Source organism: Cololabis saira, chromosome 3 (genome assembly GCF_033807715.1).
Source record: "Cololabis saira isolate AMF1-May2022 chromosome 3, fColSai1.1, whole genome shotgun sequence".
NCBI lineage: Eukaryota > Metazoa > Chordata > Actinopteri > Beloniformes > Belonidae > Cololabis > Cololabis saira.
In genome coordinates, this window is record NC_084589.1 from 35,219,058 (window position 1) to 35,239,353 (window position 20,296).

The 20,296-nt window shown below is 37.7% G+C and overlaps 2 protein-coding genes and 1 long non-coding RNA gene across 3 annotated transcripts in view; 1 reads left to right on the forward strand and 2 right to left on the reverse strand.

Annotated features, from left to right (window-relative positions):
- Positions 1-7,074: 7,074 nt before the first annotated feature.
- Positions 7,075-8,450, forward strand: LOC133441117 (uncharacterized). Its single transcript, XR_009782398.1, has 3 exons — positions 7,075-7,251; positions 7,711-7,769; positions 8,126-8,450. It is a non-coding gene; the product is annotated as an uncharacterized LOC133441117 (long non-coding RNA).
- A 1,012-nt stretch (positions 8,451-9,462) lies between these two features.
- LOC133441118 (phospholipase A and acyltransferase 3-like) lies at positions 9,463-11,673 on the reverse strand. The gene is made up of 6 exons (XM_061718510.1): positions 11,614-11,673; positions 11,145-11,199; positions 10,946-11,055; positions 10,653-10,770; positions 9,963-10,204; positions 9,463-9,654 (listed from the first exon to the last, which is right to left on the reverse strand). The coding sequence occupies exons 3-6, from the start codon at positions 11,021-11,023 to the stop codon at positions 9,523-9,525; spliced, it is 570 nt and encodes a 189-aa protein (XP_061574494.1). The 5' UTR covers positions 11,024-11,055; positions 11,145-11,199; positions 11,614-11,673; the 3' UTR covers positions 9,463-9,522.
- A 3,813-nt stretch (positions 11,674-15,486) lies between these two features.
- Positions 15,487-20,296, reverse strand: part of LOC133441119 (atrial natriuretic peptide-converting enzyme-like) — a 10,274-nt gene continuing 5,464 nt past the window's right edge. Inside the window, exons 6-11 of the mRNA XM_061718511.1 lie at positions 18,191-18,254; positions 18,065-18,108; positions 16,863-17,013; positions 16,353-16,466; positions 16,104-16,171; positions 15,487-15,643 (exon numbers count right to left, since the gene is read on the reverse strand). Of these exons, the coding sequence (XP_061574495.1) occupies positions 15,620-15,643; positions 16,104-16,171; positions 16,353-16,466; positions 16,863-17,013; positions 18,065-18,108; positions 18,191-18,254 (465 nt within the window). The 3' untranslated portion in view covers positions 15,487-15,619. The remainder of the gene's footprint in view (positions 15,644-16,103; positions 16,172-16,352; positions 16,467-16,862; positions 17,014-18,064; positions 18,109-18,190; positions 18,255-20,296) is intronic.

A 20,296-nucleotide genomic window follows, 5' to 3' on the forward strand; every position in this document is an offset into this window, starting at 1 on the left:
CAACATGTTTCTGTAACAGTGTGACAAACACCCCTGGAGACTAAGACCCCGTCCACACGTAGCCGGATATCTGCGGATATCTGCTAAACCGGAGATATTTTCCTACGTTTTGACCTGTCATCCACACGAAACCGCAAATAAACGAAGGTTTAAAAAAACTCCGGGCAAAGTGAAGATTTTTGAAAACTCCGTTTATGTAGATGCGTGTAGACGGAGACAACCGGAGTTTTGCGTTTTCGAACGTCACATTATGCGCCAAAACAACAACAAATCTGCTCTGACGTGTGCCTTTTGTTTACTACAGAACTACAGATGATCCAGCATCTGTTCTCCAAGCTATTAAATAAATGGTCTCTGGTCTTGACCACCGCTTACTGTGTTACACCGACACAGAGCCTACGGCGTAGGGTACGCGGCGACGCGCACCCTACGCCGTACCCTACGGTGTAGGCTACGGCGTAGGGCTGCGTCGATAACGCGGCTTCTCCGTGGCGGGACACGGGGGGGAGAAGGAGACGCGCCTGCCGGGGAAGCGGAGCCGCGGAGGTGCAGCTTCCCCGGGAGCCGCAGATTATCTACAGGTTTGAAATGCTTATGAATGTGGTCGAAAACGCAGATCTTCGGTTACGTGTGGAAGGTGTTTTTTTTAAAAACGATGTAATGTGGATGCAAATTTTTTTATAAACGGAGGGGGGAAATATTCGGTTTTAAAAATACCCGGCTACGTGTGGACGGGTTCTAAGAGGCCAGCACTGATCCAGAGATCCAGAGCTACTTAATGGATACTATGAGCCAAGTTAACCGTACCCCGCCAGGGAACGAGACCAACAAAGAATCTCGCCCCCATGGAAATACAATGAGTGTTGCTGGAAAGGCCACGCTTAGAAACTCGAGTGCCAGAATAAAAATGTGGATAATTAGTGTGATGGTACGACAACTTATCATAAAAGTTTTAGAAAACACCTACCACATCATCTCGGAGGTAAAACCTGGCAAGCATGGCTGCCACAAACCCACACATGATGTTGTAAACCAGTGTTTCCAACCCTGGTCCTCGAGGCCCACTGTCCTGCATGTTTTAGATTTCACCCTGCTTCAGCACACCATGATACAAGTGGCTGTGTCATCAACAGAATTGTGCAGGCCTCGATGACAAGCTAATTAGGACCATTAATTAGAATCAGGTGTGCTGAAGCAGGGAAACATCTAAAACATGCAGGACAGTGGGCCTCGATCACCAGGGTTGGGAAACACTGTTGTAAACAACCAAATCCATCTGAAGTGGGAAACAGAACCTGAGGATTATCATTCTTCAATGGGGTCAACAACTCAGAGATATTCAATGGCGACATGTTAACGGTATCATCCCCATGGAAACGTGTATCATTCCTTCCATATTTGTGTGCATTGGTGCATTGTGTGCATGTGGAGTTTGCATGTTCTCCCCGTGTTCCCTGGTAGCTCACAAAAACACTCCTGGGCTACACACTGCCCCCTCTGGCCAGATGGGGTGGGGAAGATCTGGCCGGAATAACGCGGTTCTTCCACACGCTACGTCCGGCCGGAGAAGTGAAAAGTCCTCCAGTAAGGGAGGAGACTTGAGGTCAGTGCAGGGCCTCCCAGGGTTGGTAGAGGGGAGCAATGCCCAGGACTGACTTAGGTAGGAGCACTGGGTGATAAAATCGGGGATAAAAATATTTTTAAAAAAGTTTGTTTTTGTATATGAATGTGTTTTTGTTTCTTTTAGTTTTCTAACTAGTCAATGAATGGGCCATCTTCTGTTTATTTATTTTTCATGTTGTGCTTTTGGCTGCGGAGGGGCTGAGTGTTAGAGTAGCCATTTGGCAAATACACTTTATTGTGTGGTTTGAGTCACCTTAGCTTGCTGTGAGTAGGTATAATTGAATGTGGCAGACAGTTTTGATTTGAGCCGAATTGGGTTGTGTGTAGTGATGTTTGCCTACGTATTTTGTGACAGTTTCTCCTTCACATGCATAACTCTGCATCAGCTTCCCTGATGATGCAGCCTTGATCCCAGGTTTTGTATTGTTCCTCGTGGGTTCAGTTATTTGGTTTATTGATTGACTGTGTGATTTAATACATCCATTTTATTGAGGCCTGCATGTAGGTTTTCAACTGGACATAAACTTTTATTCTATGCATTGTTAATAAAATCTATATTTTTTGGTATAGCAGTCTCTGGCTCCAGTTTATTCTGGGTCTTGTGTATTGAGTAACACCTGGTCACATATCAGTATCTCCAAAATCACGACCACGACCACTCCGAAATCAGCTGCAGCAACCAGCCAGTAACAGCCAACAACAGCCAGTAACCCAGCCACAACTGGGTCCAACTTACTGACAATAGGTCTCATCGCCCCCCCATGTCCCTGCAGGGGAACTGAGGTCATGCATCCATCCCTCTCATGCACTGTTTGTGTGAAAGGACGGGCTAAAATAAAGCCTTTAAATATCTTCATTTGTCTTAAATCTCAGTCCAGGGGTATCAATTTTTGAATCTTTCAGCCCAATTCGGCTTCATTTGACTTTGGGCAGAAAAATATAGGCCTGGGCAGGTTGATCAAACTTTAGCTGCTTTTCCTGGTTTTTACTCAATATTTAGGAGAAATTATTAACAAAAAAAATTCCATTATGGCAGAGAAAAGTAGAAACGCTTTAATATACTGAATTTAATTGTAGTCTTTGTTTGGAGCCTGAACTTTTTTTTACTTCTTTTGCTTATGACTTGAGCCAATACATTCGTTCCCTTTGACATCCATATCTACTTTATTCATATTTTCTCATACAGTTTTACTCTGTATCTGGTGTTGTATTTTACTGCACTTTGAATTTATGAAGGAGGTTATAGCTCTGTTAGGAAAAGTGTTGTAAAAGTATATTTCCTTTTTAGGTCCTGAATCTTTTTCGGTGAACATCTGACTTTGGCTGTTTGTGTGCAAATGTGTCTGTATTACTTACAAATCATCATAGAAACCTTTGTTAAATTAGTGAATCAAACTAATTCACAGTTCTACAAACCTTTTGTTAATATTTTGTTTTAGATGTCAATTCTCCCCCTTTTTAATGGTTTTAAAGAAAAAAAGGGGATGAAATGCTTTCACACTGCCGTTTCTTTCGGTATGTATGTAAATTTATACGTCTCATAAAAATACTCCTGGAACTACACTTTTTTGTTTGTTAATAAGGCACTTGAATATTCCGCCACTACAATATGTCCAATAATTGTAAAATATAAATTTCATACATGTGATTTCCAGCAATACAAAAATAACACCACTTAGAATAATTTCTGATGCAACATTTTAAAATCTCAGGCAATTTTGTTATTATTTTTATTTAAACTTGACAATGTTGAAGTCAATCTTATAATAATAATAATATTATAATATCTTATAATAGATTATAGTGCTGGGCGGTATGAATGTTGTATGTTGTTGTTGTATGGTATTCGGTATGAACCAGTATACCGCCCAGCACTTATATGGCTGATTTCAGGAACTGAAAAAGGAAATGTATAAAGACAAAGGTGGATTTAAATCTGTGAATAAAAGTGTTGTCTCTTCATATAAACTAAACAGTATTATACATAATATCAAATAAGACAGTAAGGAGGTCGCTGTATTTTCATTCCGTTTCAGCTCTTCGTTTATTGCAATACCAGTCAAAGACCAGCAGATGCTGCTATTTCAAATTGTTTGAAATTTAAACGTTCCTGCACAGTCACGTGTCATCCTTGACATCCTGGTCTTGTCTGGCTGAGTAATCACTTGTGGCATTTGCCAAGAAAAGTTTTATACTGAAAGTATCTGTAAAAATCTGGATGATGGTGATAAAAGGTTGAATTAATAACGTGATATGTAACATGTCCAGTTTCCAGTCGTCTTCATACTCTAGTTATTGTAAGTCATACACCTCTCTATTTGTATTGTTTTTAAATGAAATAGACATGCAAACCCACCTGGTTGAAAGAGAAACTGGCAACATGGCACTGACACGGCAAATGTAGGAGATGAGACTGGAAACGATCTGACACAGGAAGCAGATGTTTTGTCAAAATTAATTTTACCTTCTTTTTCCAACCCTAAAATGTATTCCAAAAGAAGGGAAATCAACCCTACAAAGACACTTTGTACGTAAAGACTGCGTGTATGTATTACTGAATAATTTTCTCTCTTGGCTGCTGTTACCTTTGAGGATCTGAAGTTTTGTCAGGGCTGCCACATAGTTGTCATAGTCGATCCCATCTTGGGAGCGATATTCAAACCACAGAGCTCTGAATGTTCCCTCGTCTAAATCAAAATCTTGATAAAAACACAAAAACACAAATTAAATCTTCATATTGAACCATTTTCTGTGTTATTTAAAGAGTTGTGTAAACCTGTTGTTGGATTAGTGAAACCTGATGTGGATCAATTTTTATTAATTTACTAAAGGAGGGTGATGAAGGAAAGAGCAAAAGGCACCTTGTTAACCGTTTTTAGATGCTTTACGAATGCGGCCCTCCCGGAACAAAGGAGCACTCCGCCGCGCGGGCAGGGGGGGCGACCGGAGACGGGCCCGGAGAGAGGGAACCCCCCAACAGGACGACACCCGCGCTGGCCCGACAACGGAGGGCCCCAGACCCAGGCATCCCATTCATCCATCCATTCATCCATCCGATTTCTATAATAATAATAAAAGGGTGAAATCTGCTTCACTGAAGCAGATTTCACCCTAAAACATTCTGCCAACACACAATTTTGCCATTGATCACATAACATATGAAACTTGACCTTGTTGTTCTTTTGATGCATCAGATGGATGTAGTGCAAGAAAAGATGTGACTGGGTTACAGGCAACATCTGCCTCCAATGACATGAAGGCTGCAAAGTCTTGGAAGCTGGGAAACTTTCTCCTTTCATTCAGTGTTTGTGTTACCTGGCGGTTCCATCGAGATGCCAGCCAATCAGGTAACTTTTTCGTAATTTGATTCTTCTCACAGTCATTCAATATCTGGAGACCTGACACATGAGGAATGACCTCTTGGCATGCATTCAGGAATTCTGACAAATCCCTGAGGCCTTGTGCATCCTTTGGTTGAGGTTTTGGCCAGCTAATGGCCAGATAATAAAGCTTATCTGCAGCAGGGACGTTTCGTTGATCAATAAGAGATGTGAATAGATGTTTGCCATAGGAATTTTCTTGGATCTCTCTAAAGCGTTTGACACCGTTGATCATGGTATTCTCTTGTCAAAACTCCATAGATATGGTCTTCAAGATGTGGTGATCACATGGTTTAAAGATTATCTTTGCAACAGAGAACAATATGTTTGTATTAATGGTCATGAATCTAAGAAAGAAAAATTACGTTATGGTGTGCCTCAAGGGTCAATTCTTGGGCCCCTTCTGTTTCTAATTTTTATTAATGATTTTGCTGTAATGTCTGAGTCCTCCCTGCCCATTTTATTTGCGGACGATAACAACTCTTTCATGTCGCATTCTAATTTTGAATGTTTATTAAGAAATGCCAATACCATGTTGGAATACGCCATTAAGATGGTTTCTGACGAACAAGCTTTCCTTGAATATAAATAAATCAAATTATATTCTTTTTAGAAACAAAAAACATTTTTTTCCTGAGCAGGATTTAAAGCTCCAAATTAATAATATTGAAATCCAACAAGTTTCATGTGTAAAATTTCTTGGTGTACTAGTGATGAAAGATTGTCCTGGGGAAAACATATTGAGTATGTATAAAAAAAAAAAATGAAATCCTATGGTATTATTAGAAGAGTTTCTTTCTTAGTTAATCAGTCCTGTCTCATGATATTATATTATAGTCTAATTTATCCATACTTGACGTATTGCAACATTGTTTGGGGCGCTTCTTATTCTTCGTACCTTAACCAATTATTTTTAATTCAGAAAAGATTCTTGAGAATGATTTCATTTTCTTCTCATCAAGCACCTTCTGCACCCTTATTTAGCTAATTTAAATTATTATCAATTTTTTCTATTAACAAGTTTCAAACATGCCTGTTCATGTTTAAGTTAATTCATTTCAAACAAGACATTCCAGGCACTTTTCATAATTTTTTTCTGTTATCATCAGATATTCATTCTTATTCAGTTAGAGGTGGGAAGAACTTTCATTTACCTCTTTGTCGTACCTGCAGTCACCAATCCTTTATCAAATTCCATGGCCCTCAACTCTGGAACTGTTTAGATAGATCTCTTAAGTTAGCGTCATCCTTAAAAATGTTTAGGACCAGCTTGGTGGGGTATCTTTTATCTAGGCAAAATTAACAGGCTATTCTTACTGAAATGAAATTGCCATTTCATGGATATTTTTGTTTGTGTGTTTATTGTGTTTTTCTTTGTTTCTTTTACCTTTTCTTTTTTCCTTTCTATTCTTTTTCTATTGATTGAGGAGGAGGATTTTTTATAAGCCCTTCGGGCTTTTTTTCCTCTCCTGCACAATTTATTTGTCATTGTATGTTAAAAATTACTGTGTTATCATTGTGCATATAAATAAATAAAAAATAAATAACAGCACCTTCCTTTCAATAAAATGAATGAGGTTGCCGTCAAACACAGGTGGCTCTGGTGTTGGTAGCCTGTTAACTGCTATACTGTCTTGAACAGCTTGAGCAAGAAGAGTCACATCTGTATGTGCAGGTTTGTATGGTGGTGTCATGACATTTAAAGCAGAAGGAATGGTGTGTGGAGAAATATGCAGCTCTTACGGTGTGAAGGAACTTAATAAACTCCTGAACATCAGTTGAAGACTCCAACGTTTCTTCCTGAGGACACTACACGCAGGTCTAATGTTTAAAAACCAGATTTCTTGTCAGTTCAGCTATTCAGACAGGAAAACACTCAAGTTTGTCCCCTCTTCGTTACCATGCCAACGCACTGTTGAGACATATTTGCGACCTGTCGAAAATGCATTCTGGTTTAACTGCTTATATTCACTTGCCTTTTTCCCTAAATCTCGAGATTTGAAGCTGATCATATATTAACTCCCTGGTAAAATGGCATGTTAAAATATTTAAAATTAAACATTCATTTAGACAAAAACTCCAGTTGGGAGTTACTGGTTTCTGTGTAAAGTATTGTTCTTTTGTGTTACTGCAGGATATGGTTTGAGCCCTCAGGCTATGAACTGCATCATGAAGCGATATAGCAATCATGGACGAATCGCCTTTGATGAGTTCGTTAGCTGTTGTGTGAGGCTTCGTGCTCTGACCGGTGAGTGGGTCAGAAACTGTGACGTCTGACCTTCATTTGTGTTTTCAAAAAATCCCTGAACGCAGTTCAGCAACACACTTAACAGGATTTTAGATGCTTTTAGTGAACAAAATCACCTCACTCAAACTGTCACTTCACTTTCCCTTTTCAGGATGGGCTACCAATGTGTGCTTTTGCACACTAGACACCAAGCTTTTTATAAGCATGAAAGATTAACTTCTCTTTGTTTAATTAACAGATTCTAAATTGATCCTTAAAAAAGCCCTGATAGACAATATTAGTTTGTGTATGTGTGTGTGTGTGTGTTTTGATAAAGGAACTTTCTAATACTACTGAACCGTGCTCTTAATTAAATGGATGTAATGTAATTAAAAGGACATTAAATCAAAAAGCCTCTTCTGAGTTTGACTTTACTTTTTTTTTTAATGTAAAAATGTAATTTCCTTTTTTTGTTTTCAGATCAGTTCCGAAGGAGGGACCCGAGCCAAATTGGAAATGCATCATTTCAGTATGATGATGTGAGTTTTCACAACAGAACGTAACGTTGCTTTCAGATATGAGTGATATAAAGGGTTACTTAATTTTCTGAGCTGAACATAAAGGTTGAAAATGTGTCACAACCTCCTCTGAATACACAAAAGTAAATGAAAAATGATTAAAAAATAGTTCTGCTGTCTTGCATCAGACAACCTCTCTTTACATACTTGTGATGGAAACCATGGACGTATCATCACCTCTTTAATTTCACAATTAGATCTACACATGCAGCCGATACAGAGATTTGCATATATGTTTGTGTAATGTTCACATAAACATAGTTTATAAAAAAGATTATTAGCCCAAGTAACACTAATCTTTTTTCCTCAGTCTCCAGTTCATCCAGGTCACCATGAGCGTATAAAAGGGACAAGAAACAACTGGGACACACAAGCCTTTTAAAATATTCATATTATGTATGTACTTTTAATCATTGTTGTACAAACCAGATCCAAATGTAACATTTAATTTTACTACAATCCTTTTTTAAGTAGTCCATATTATGACAAACTAATATGACTATAAGAACATCTTGCTATACCACTATTAAACACTTGAGTACCTGTGGACTGCAACATATTATCCCTCTCACATTTAATGGAGTCGGTGTGTAATGCTGACTATCATATGTCTGTCAACGCTGTTAGAAATAAAACACTATAGACTAACAACTAACATGTTATTGGTTTCTTCTTTCTTATTTCTCCCGTTGATGTGACTGGCCACCAGAGTGAATGTACATACTGTGCGGCTCAAGGTCAGTAGTATCTTGCGACCTTCCATAAATGGAAGGTGAAAATACAAACTTTTATAAAAATGATGTATTGCGCATCTTGATGCTGCTTCAACTTGCAAAGTAGCAGAGTCATCTAGTAAAATTGCAATCATGAGAACCCTGAAATGACCTGGTGACCTGTCCAGCATCTTTGCCCACCTTTTGACCCAACGAGAGCTGAGACAAGTTCCAGCTGACACTCCCCCAACCCTGAATGGCATGAAGGGGGAATACATGATGGATGGTTGGATGCACAATCATGAGAGAATGCTCTGTATTACTTTAATTGTATTGTAGTCTTAAAGGAGCTTGAGGCAAGAATAAGAAATGAGACTCATTAGCGCCACGACGGCCGTCGGGGGTACTGCAGCCAACAGTGAAGCTGGCACAGGAGAACGGGGAGAACGGGCATGCAGCGTCATTTGACGTCACATCCGCAGGACAGCGCGGGTAGTGTGGTCTTAAGACTGACTGACTGACTGACTGTTAAAAGGTTTATTTCAAATATAAACATTTTCCCATTTAATCAGAAACTGTTAAATTATTTGATTTAGGAATTGGATAATTTAAATACAAGTAAGAAAGGTTGATGCTACAATTTTGGAAAATGGAAATGGGCTTTTTTTTATGTGACACAAAACCAGTGTCATATTTAATTCTTCCAGACATGTTCATTGGGATTGAAAAAAAAATCTATACATTGTAATGCCATACAATATCAGAGATTATGCTCTCCGATATTGCAAAAAGTCCTTTCTGTACCTCTGTTTTATGCCCTGAAGCTTTTATGCATTATAACTTCTGATGACTGAAATGGGTCAACATATCACGTTATAAAAACTCCATAAGAAAAATACGACACAGGTTTTTGTTCATTGTTTTATTGCAAACAACGTTCATGTTATATGCTTAGAATACTCAAAAGAGCAAGTGATGCTGACAGGATTGTCTAGCAGTTCTTATCCGCCAGCCACTGCGGCATCTTCTGCTTCTTCTAAACTTTCTGTGTTTGAGGTTAATATATGTTTATAGACTTGTATCCAGTGATCACAAGTCTTTTCTACCACGCATTTACCCAGAAGGGTTCCAAGCTGTGAAAAGAAGAGATACAGTTTATTTTAGTTTTCCAGAAGTTTTGAGATAAAAATGGAATTGTCTGTGCTTAGGCTGTCAGTAATTAGACATTATGCAATTTTTTATCCTTTGAAAAAAGTTTACTCAGTCAGCACATCGTTCCTCTCCAATAACAGTCAGTTAATATAGGAAAATATCGTTTTCAGGATTAAACTGCACTTTTTTTGTAACATGAAAACAAAAACCAATAATACTAAACTTTTCCTTAGAGCTGGTCTGAATAGAACAACAAGATGTGAACACATTGGTGGATACAACTACTTACCTGTTCTGAATTTCCTACACCATATCTCAAGAATGTTGCAAGATGCTCACAATTGTTACTTTTCATACTGTATTTTCCAGGATCTTTCCACGCTAACGCAATGCGTTCGTTTATGAGCTTAGGTGTCCTCTTGCTCCCATCAAATGCTTTATCCAAAGAATTGTTCACAGAATACGTTTTCTTTTCTAAATTGGCAAAAGCAATGTCTGCGGATCTTTCAACTTTATTTTTTTTTACTATATCTGCCGTGAGAAAGAGAAAAAAGTTAAATTGCTTTAAAATGTTTCTTTTTTCAATTTCTTTCTTTTCCACTTTCACTTTCATAAGAAATTAAATGTACTTGTTTGGGCAAGAACTTTGCATCTGTTCTCTTGACTTGGAAACCCATGTTTTGTCTAATATCAGCCAAGAAATGTTTTACACTTTCAGTAATACGTAATTGTAACAACAGACCACATGATCTTATTTACTTAAACAGTAAACAAATAAAAATGCTTTAAACTTCTTGAATGTGTTTTTTTTTATCTAAACTTGATGTCCCTCCCCCACTGTTTGATAAAATATATTCTTATAACTTCCTTAATGCAGCATCAATCGTAGGTGAGTTTTAAAGTTTACATTATAGCACTTTAAAAAGATAAGAGTTATATTGTATGTTTGACAATTCATTTCATTTTCAGTTTAACTTACTGAGAAGGTTGCGTTCTATGTAATCTCCAGGGTACTCCTTGTCGGAACCTTTCACATACAAACCAAAGTGGTTGTACAGACCCCCTCTTGGAAATACTAATATATCTCCAAACTTTAGCTTAATAGAGAAAAATTTTACATTAATTTCAAAACAGGCCATGACAATACAATCAATAAGAAAAGTAAATGAAAAAAATCAATGGGTACTATGATACTGTACTGGTTACTTGTAAATGTTATACACTTCCTAAATCCTACTGTACAAAACTACAAGACATTAACAGGTCACTTACTTCCTCTACCGGTGCTTCATCTGCCGTTAATGAAAGCGTCAGATGAAGGATCAAAGCAACAAGGATGAGAGCCCTCATGTTGTGTTTTTTCTTTTTATAAAGAGTCCTGACTGGTAGAGAAAAGATAACAATGTTGTTTGAAATCTTCTTTTTGTGTCTGGCTTAAGAAAGGCAATGAAAAATTACAACTATGACTTACGACTGTTGTGCTGATTAAATTTGATTGAAAATAAAGGAAGTTAGTGCAACTGCACCTAAAATGATCATTAAAGACACATCAAAGACAACAAAGTAAGTTAGGGTAAGGTAAAACAATCCTAAGTTCAATTCAATTCAATAACACTTTATGAAATGAGTATAGAAACAATTACATATTTAAAAAAAAGGTCAAGTTTATTTCTATAGCACATTTAAAAACAACATCAGCTGACCAAAGTACCATGCTTAAATTGAATTGATGATAACAGTTGATCATGTAGATCATGTAAGTCAATAACACTTCTTTTAGAAATCTTTCTACTTTGAGTTTTAAGGGTTTCACAGTTAGCTTATTTTCAGTAGAAGTATGGGAACCCTAGCACCATTTAACTTTACATCAATTATACAATACATTTTGACAAGAACTAGCGGTCAAGAAGTCTTTAAATAGAGCCGTCTCAGAGTCTTACCTTCTGCTGTGAGAGGATGGAAGTGTGTTGAGGCAGAGGAGTGTAGCATCTTATATACAGTTCTGATCAAGAGATGAGGTTTCATAAAGTCCTTGTCAAACTATTGCATGCAAGGTGTATCCACAGTGGGAAGGGGACAGTTATCATCATTTGCCTATCTGAAACAGGCTTTATCTTTCTTGGCACACATGCTTTAACGGTTGTATTCTTTCATGCCGTTCTAGATCTTCACCTCCACCTCAGAAAAAGATGCCCAGAAAACTTAGCATCTTTTTCTGTTCAATGTTGTCGGACTACCTTGCTGTTTCTATTAAAGAATTGTTAGTTCTTTCAAAATTATGCCACTGCCATATCAATAGCTGTACCAGTGTTTAAATATGAAGCTACTACCATTTAGCCTACATCAGGGCTGGACAATCCTGTTCATTGAGGGGTACAGTCCTGCTTGTTTTATATGTCTGCTCGCATCAATACACCTGATATAGATTATGGGATCATCTTCAGCTTTTCATCAAGATCTGCACAAGTCTTTTAATAACACAATCGTTTGTATCAGGATGTTTTAAAGCAGGGAAACATCTGACACATGCAGGACACCGGCCCTCGAGGACCAGAATTGTCAAGCTTAATGTTTTTTATCAGAAATTATGCTTTGCAGACATTTTCTTCTCACACGTCAGCGAATTCCGCTACATATACATGATCTTGGTACATCGCTTTTCTTTTTCAGATGTTACGGATGTAAATTATATTGTATGAATAGATCCATAAACACAAAGTCTATATTTGCGCACATATACGGACGATAAATATAATAATTTCTACCTATGCCGTACTGACGTCATTCCCATGTTTTAAGTGGATGGTCTCATTTGGGGGCCGTCGTAATTGTGCCCCACAGCGATCTACCTAGCGTGGGTGAGGCCCGGCCCCACTGGCCCCAAATGTAGAGATGCTCTTGCAACTGAGCCACAACAAACCCCCACACTAGCTACTACATGGCCAGGTTTTTTTTTTCTGCAATCAGCAGCAGTAATTTAATGAACTCATTTGTCATCATATGGTTCTTTTAAAGACACACCACAGACAAACGCTGTGAGATCCTAGAAATCCGAACAAAACAAGGTCATGTGTAGTATTTAATCCTCTCAGTGTCATGCCTCTTTCTCCAACAAAAACACAACTTAAAGCTGAAAACCTCCTCTTGATTTTTAATTGTTTTACTGCTGACTGTCCTACAAGACAATATAACTTCATGAGCTAAGTTTATGATGTGTATGCAAATTACCAATTCATTTTGCACATTGCATTTGCCTGCAGCTCTGCAAATGTACATGTGTCCAAAAGTATTTATACAACAGGGTTTTTACTATATTGACTTTATACACAATGGATTTGAAGTAAAACAATGTAGTTGCTATCAATGTATTGACCTTTAGCTTTAATTGAAGATGGTTGTAAAAATGTTATTTAACATTTAGGAATAAAAGCCAATTTAGGCAGCGTATCACCGAGGACTTAAAACTATCTAAACAAGGTGACATTATTGTTAAGATAAACATCATTTTAAATACTTGGATGAAAATCCTTTTTCTGTCAACACCTGGTTGAAGTGTGGATTTCAAGGATTTCACCAGAGTTCCAAGTTCCTCCGTGTAGATGCTTTGTCTAAAACTGATATTACTGCAACACATGGCATTAATAATGTTTCATGGAATGGATCCGAGCAGGTTTAGCTGCACTTTGCGTTTCTTCTGTGTTTCCTCTGATAAACCGGTCACTTCCAGACCCTCCAGGCTACGTTGACCAAGCCAGTCTGCTCTGCAAGTTTGTTAGGATCAGAAATTTCTATTTTAAAAGTTAACATTCCAAAACTCCCTCACTTATAAGGTTGTTTTTTTCTCTCTTCATTCATAGAAGCAGGAGCAGTTGCAGGCTGGAGCAGCATCCATCATTCTTGTTCATGGTTCACTCTGATGAGGACAATTTTATTCTTCATATCAAAATGGTTCCAGATGAATTATATTCAAATGTGCTCTGTTTTAAAATAATTTCAAAATGAAAATGATAAAACATAAAGAAGAGTGTCCTTTCAGAGTTACTCTTCCAGGGTTTACACTGGAACATTTGCCTGAACTCAACGTTTCTATGGAAATCAGATGTAAATTATGAGATAAACCAAAAACATAAAACGCTCATCTGATACTGAACAATGCCACCCAAAGATGTTTTAAAACTTCTACAACTCATTTTTATTTCATAGATCGTTGTGTTTATGGATGAGATTATATCTCAATTTGAAAAATTGTTAAAAAATATATAATTCATTAAAAACTTTAACACTTTTTGCACCCTTCTCTTGTCAACATGTTCTAAAATATATACATTAAAGTTAAAATTATATACATTTCACTTTCATCTATTTTTATTTTTATATATTGTCTTTTCTTTCAATCTAAAAATAAATCACTTTGAATGTTTGAGGTTAAACACGGTGCTACAGATGTAAATACATCTTGTCTTGCGTTACAGGAAGCTCTGCTAATGTTTACTGACTAGTTCAAGTGAAGAACTTCTGCAGCAACCAAAGCTTTGGCAGCACCTGCAATCAACCTTGGCTGCTGGATAATGAGACTAGTAAAAAGGGTATTTGAAGGAAAGTCATGACTGCAGCTCTAAATAAACATGACGTACGCAGCAACACAGGATTATGAAGGGGGAGTAAATAAAAAAATAAAACATTTTTCCTTTAATAATCCCACAATGTAGAAATGTATTCCCTGCATTTACCCATTTCTAGTCAAACTAGGAACAGTGCTTTGCACGGCGCCCGGGGAGCAGTAAGGGTTAAGGGCCTTGCTCAGGGGCCCAAGGTGGTTGACCTCAGTTGCAATCCAGGGGCTTGAACCTGCGTCCAGACCCCAGCCCCCCCTGTAACCACAAGGCTAAGCTAGTAGGGCAAATGAGAAGTCTTTCACACATCCTGAAGGTTCCTGTTTGAATCCTGGCCGGAGCCTTTTTTGTGTGGAGTTTTCATGTTTTTTCATGTTTGTGAATTTTCTCCAGGTACTCCTGCCTCATCACACAGCCCAAAAACATGCTTGTGAGGTTGATTATTCATCCTCAGCTGCTTGTTATAGCTTGCTCTATGAGGGACTGACATCTGTCAAGGCTGCACCTCGTCGGTGGACAGTTGGGATAAACTCCACCCGACCAAATACCCTGAACATGACTGAAGCTGATATGGAAAGTGAGTGAAGACATTCAGCCAATACATTCGCTCCCTTTGACATCCATATCTACTTTATTCATATTTTCTCGTACTGTTTTACTCTGTATCTGGTCTTGTATTTTACTGCACTTTGAATTTATGAAGGAGGTTATAGCTCCGTTAGGAAAAGTGTATTTCCTTTTTAGGTCCTGAATCTTTTTCGGCTTTAAAACATCAGTGAACATCTGACTTTGGCTGTTTGTGTGCAGATGTGTTTGTATTACTTACAAATCATCATAGAAACCTTTGTTAAATTAGTGAATCAAACAAGATCACAGTTCTACAAACCTTTTGTTAATATTTTGTCTTAAACGTCAATTCTCCCCCTTTTAATGGTTTTAAAGAAAAAAAAAAGGGGATGAAATGCTTTCACACTGTCGTTTCTTTCGGGAAGTACTGTATGTATATTTATACGTCTCATAAAAATACTCCTGGAACTACACTTTTTTGTTTGTGAATAAGGCACTTGAATATTCCGCCACTACAATATTTCCAATAATTGTAAAAAATAAATTTCATACATGTGATTTCCAGCAATACAAAAATAACACCACTTAGAATAATTTCTGATGCAATGTTTTAAAATGAAATAGCTCGGGCAATTTTGTTATGAATTTTATTTAAACTTGACAATGTTGAAGTCAATCTTATAATAAGGTTCCTGCAATACAGTCATACTAAACAGCTGTACAGCTGTTTCATCGCTCCCTCTTGTCCATGGAGCTCTGCTGGGCCTCAGATTATGGCTGATTTCAGGAACTGAAAAAGGAAATGTATAAAGACAAAGGTGGATTTAAATCTGTGAATCAAAATGTTGTCTCTTCATATAAACCAAACAGTATTATACATAATATCAAATAAGACAGTAGGGAGGTCGCTGTATTTTCATTCCGTTTCAGCTCTTCGTTTATTGCAATACCAGTCAAAGACCAGCAGATGCTGCTATTTCAAATAGTTTGAAACTTAAACGTTCCTGCACAGTCACGTGTCATCCTTGACATCCTGGTCTTGTCTGGCTGAGTAATCACTTGTGGCATTTGTCGAGAAAAGTTTTATACTGAAAGTATCTGTAAAAATCTGGATGATGGTGATAAAAAGTTCAATTAATAACGTGATATGTAACATCTCCAGTTTCCAGTCGTCTTCATACTCTAGTTATTGTAAGTCATACACCTCTCTATTTGTATTGTTTCTAAATGAAATAGACATGCAAACCCACCTGGTTGAAAGAGAAACTGGCAACATGGCACTGACACGGCAAATGTAGGAGATGAGACTGGAAACGATCTGACACAGGAAGCAGACAAAATTAAATTAATTAAAATAAAATTAACCTTCTTTTTCCAACCCTAAAATGTATTCCAAAAACGTGAAGAAAAAAAAACCCTACGAAGACACTTTGGAGCCCGAGTACGTAAAGACTGCATGTATATATTACTGAATAATTTTCTCTCTTGGCTGCTGTTACCTTTGAGGATCTGAAGTTTTGTCAGGGCTGCCACATAGTTGTCATAGTCGATCCCATCTTGGGAGCGATATTCAAACCACAGAGCTCTGAATGTTTCCTCATCTAAATCAAAATCTTGATAAAAACACAAAAACACAAATTAAATCTTCATACTGAACCATTTTATGTGTTTTTTAAAGAGTTCTGTAAACCTGTTGTTGGATTAGTGAAACCTGATGTGGATCAGTTTTTATTAATTTACTAAAGGAGGGTGATGAAGGAAAGAGCAAAATTCACAACCCAATCTCACAAAAATCCGTGAAATGCCCACGACCTCTCACAGACTTTTGTGAGATCAGGTTGAACTGTTTTTAGATGCTGTTTTATCAGCTCTGGGTTGGTACAGCTCACTGAACAACTGCTGCTGCCAGTATTGTTCATTGTGAAGTACATGATACCAGCAGCAGAATCACACTTAACTTTACTTTACAAAATGTGTGCATCTTTGCGATTGAGCATATTAGTAATCACCATGGGCAGTAACAGCCTTCTTCATCTGGGTCTCTGTGACAGCCGGTGGATTCCTGCTCTCGTAGCTCTCCACATATTCTCTCCTGATAACAGCCACATAGTGCTCCAGTTTGAAGAACTCCACCACATCCAAATCTTCTGTTTTGTCTGCCTGAAAATTCTGGTTAAAGAGCATAAAATGCATTGTGTATCTCAACACTATCCTATTTAATGTCTTCACCAATCTGTGCTCTGTTAAATTAGGCTTTTGAATACAAGTGCAGATGTTTGGTTTGATGAGCTGCTGTTTAACTCTGCCACCTCCATTTCTTTGTCAGTAGTACTGTCTGCAGTCCAGTATTAAAGTCCAAGTATTAAAACGTCTGTACCTTGTTCACCTCTCTGCCTGTTTCCTTTTCATTTACACACATGTATTCTGTCTTGCTCTGACTGACCTCTTATGTCATATCTCTAACTCTCCAGCTTTTCTTCCACCTGCTTCCTATAGTCTCCATAAAGATCACCATGTCATCTGCAAACAACATACAGTAATCCATGGAGACTCCTGTCTGAACTCATCTGTCAACCTGTCCATCACAATGTTAGTCAACAAAGGAATATTAGAACGTTAATAATACAATAACACAAAGATATTGTGATTTATGTTTCAGAAAAATAAGCTTTTCCAAAGAGAGCTTTGAGTATAAATCTTTCTTTGTTATTCAAAATGCTTGTATAGTTGAAAAAAACACTCTGTGATCTCAGTGACATTATTATGATTTTTCTTGTGTTATATATTCCCAGTGCAGCAACATTGTTAAGAAAAACAAGCAAAAAAATCAAAAGAATTAAAAGAAAAAAAAAGGTTGACGCCTGCTGGTCAATGTAGTTTCTTATTTATTTCTTATTTATTTAGTTTGATTGTCTGTTTGTTTATGTTTCATACTGTTTTGTCCCACAAATTTACTAAATGTATCTGTAAATCTGAACCTATTAAATGGAAGAACCATGATTAAGATGTCAACGACTGCTATTTTCAAATGAACCGAGTACATGGAAAAATTCAGCTTTTTCAGTGGAAAAACTTTTGTTTGTTGATGCTATCACCGGCTGTAGTGTGTCATGAAATAACATGCTTGTAATGAGCCTAATTAAGGGCACAAAGTTAATAGCAACCAAAATAACAGACAATGAAATCCTACATATTGATTTGTGAAGGATACATCCATATGAACCAAGAGCAGGCGGGCAGTCCTGAGAGTCAGGGCTAAAGTTTGGAGGATAAAAACATGAGTTTAAAATATTCACTTAATGACATTATATTGTTAAATTGGTGGAAATAAACTGACAGATGCCGCGAACAGAGTAGCCACCAGCCTTCAGTTTAGCAAGAACATCTTCAGCATTCAGCATCTAGAAAGAAAAATAGGATCAAATGTTTGAAGATTTTGAGGATTGTCCATAAAAAAACCTTTTTATCCAATTTCTTTTGCAAATCTAATAAATCTATATACAATTAAATAAAACTGGATTAAAAAGAAAAGGTCTCCACATAAAGGCGCTCTGTCAAATTTCCTTTACTGCAAACTAGGAATTATGTTCATCTTCAAAATATTTACCAAACTAAAAAATGTTGAATCGGGCAGCTCTACTCTGAGTCTACTCTGGTCAGACACCTCAATGTAGGCACACAGCCAGGTCCATTGAGACTTAATATCCCCCACCTCTCCCCAGATGTGGTTGAAGTTCTGCGGGCGGGAGTTAAAGACCTGAAAGGATTTTCTGCTAGATGTTTCCCAGCAAAACCCACAGTATATATTTAGGCCTACTGGACCTGTCCAGCATCTTCTACTACCACCATCAGATCCAACTCTAGAGTGTCCTCAAGTTGTGCATTTACGGACTCCCTAATATTTGAATATGGTGTTTGCTATAGACAGACTGTGACTAGCACAAAAGTCCAACAAGATCGAAAATACAGTACAATGGCTAATAATGAAAATATACTGGCGTTCACAACACAGTCAAACACAATCCAAATCCAAACCGATGCCATGATAGAGTGTAATGTAGCGTCTGTGCCATCACTGTTAATCTAGTGTGTTAACCATCGTTACTCCACCAATCAGATTGGTCATAGAGGCCGACGGCTAGTGTCTGATTCTGCATGTCAAATAGGCCAACATGTTCAGGCTCCTTCTATGCAAGAGAAGTGACATTCCTTGTCCCAAATGTCAGTTTTGGAAACCGAGAATAAGCTTGCTAAAGCCCAAATATTGGACTGACACTTATATCCTATGTCACCCTACCCACCTGGCCCCTCCTGCAAGTGGTGGCCTCACAGAGGGGCAAACACATGTTGCTTGTTCCAGCTAAGCCCCGCAACCTGGCACTCGCCGCCCCATCCCTCCCCCAAACCTGGCGGGAAAATATGTGGCTCTTTGCTTTTTTATATACATGGTGAGTCGAGAATCACCTTGGCCCATCCCAGGGAGCTGCTACCTGTCTTGGTTTGGTGTTTAGTTCCTGTTTTATTTTGAAACCCATGTCTTTGTGTTTCAGTTAAGTCTTGACCTCCCTTGTTCCCATCTTTCCTGATCTTCTGCACCTGTGTCTCGTCAAGCCTTCTGTGTCTTTCCCTTGCTCCCTGCTGGTGCGCACTGTTTCTTTCCTCCATGTGTCATGTCAGATTCATGTGCCAAGTTGGCTTTGTAAACTTGGTCATGTTTAAGCTCTGGTTTGTTTTGCATCCTGCTAAGCAGCGTTTTTGGTTTTGCTCAAGTTAATAAATCCATTTTAGGAACTCCTGCCTCCTGGGCTCCTGTCTCTGGGTCCTATCCACTGCACCTGTGACACTACCAGAGGCAATTGGCAGGTACAACATACAGTAGCTGGGATCATATGAGCACAGAAAAACCCCTCCACCATGATAATGTGGCAATTCACAGAGGCTCACATCATTTAATATTCACTATTTTTTACTCTTTCCAAAAAGTATTTCAGTTTTTTTGCAAAATTACCTATACACTGTGCATTTTTATATATATATATATATATATATATATATATATATATATATATATATATATACCGTATTTTCTGGACTATAAGCCGCACCTGTATATAAGCCGCATCAGCTCTATTTAAAAAAAAATAAATAAAAAAAAGATATATAAGCCACACCTGTATATAAGCCGCATCCGCTCTATTTAGAAAAAAAGATATGCAAGCCGCAGATATTTATGTTGTTAGATTAGATATATACTACATGTACAGAAGGATTTTGAGCTGTAAATGATGTACATGTTTGTACCTAAATAGATCCTTTCCTAACAGTGTCTTTTAACACAGCAGCAACTTTGCTGATTACAACTGGACAGAACCAAGAGAAAATAACCGGTATTTATTCATCTATTTATCTGTTTGAAATCCGCTTCTACTTCTATCTGATAAAG

Coding starts and splice junctions, on each gene's coding strand:
- LOC133441118 (XM_061718510.1), bottom strand. CDS start 11,023: ATGAGGGCTCTCATCCTTGTTGCTTTGATCCTTCATCTGACGCTTTCA. Junction 10,205..10,652: donor CATAGAACGCAACCTTCTCA/GTAAGTTAAACT, acceptor TTCTCACGGCAG/ATATAGTAAAAAAAAATAAA. Junction 9,655..9,962: donor GTGTAGGAAATTCAGAACAG/GTAAGTAGTTGT, acceptor TTCTTTTCACAG/CTTGGAACCCTTCTGGGTAA.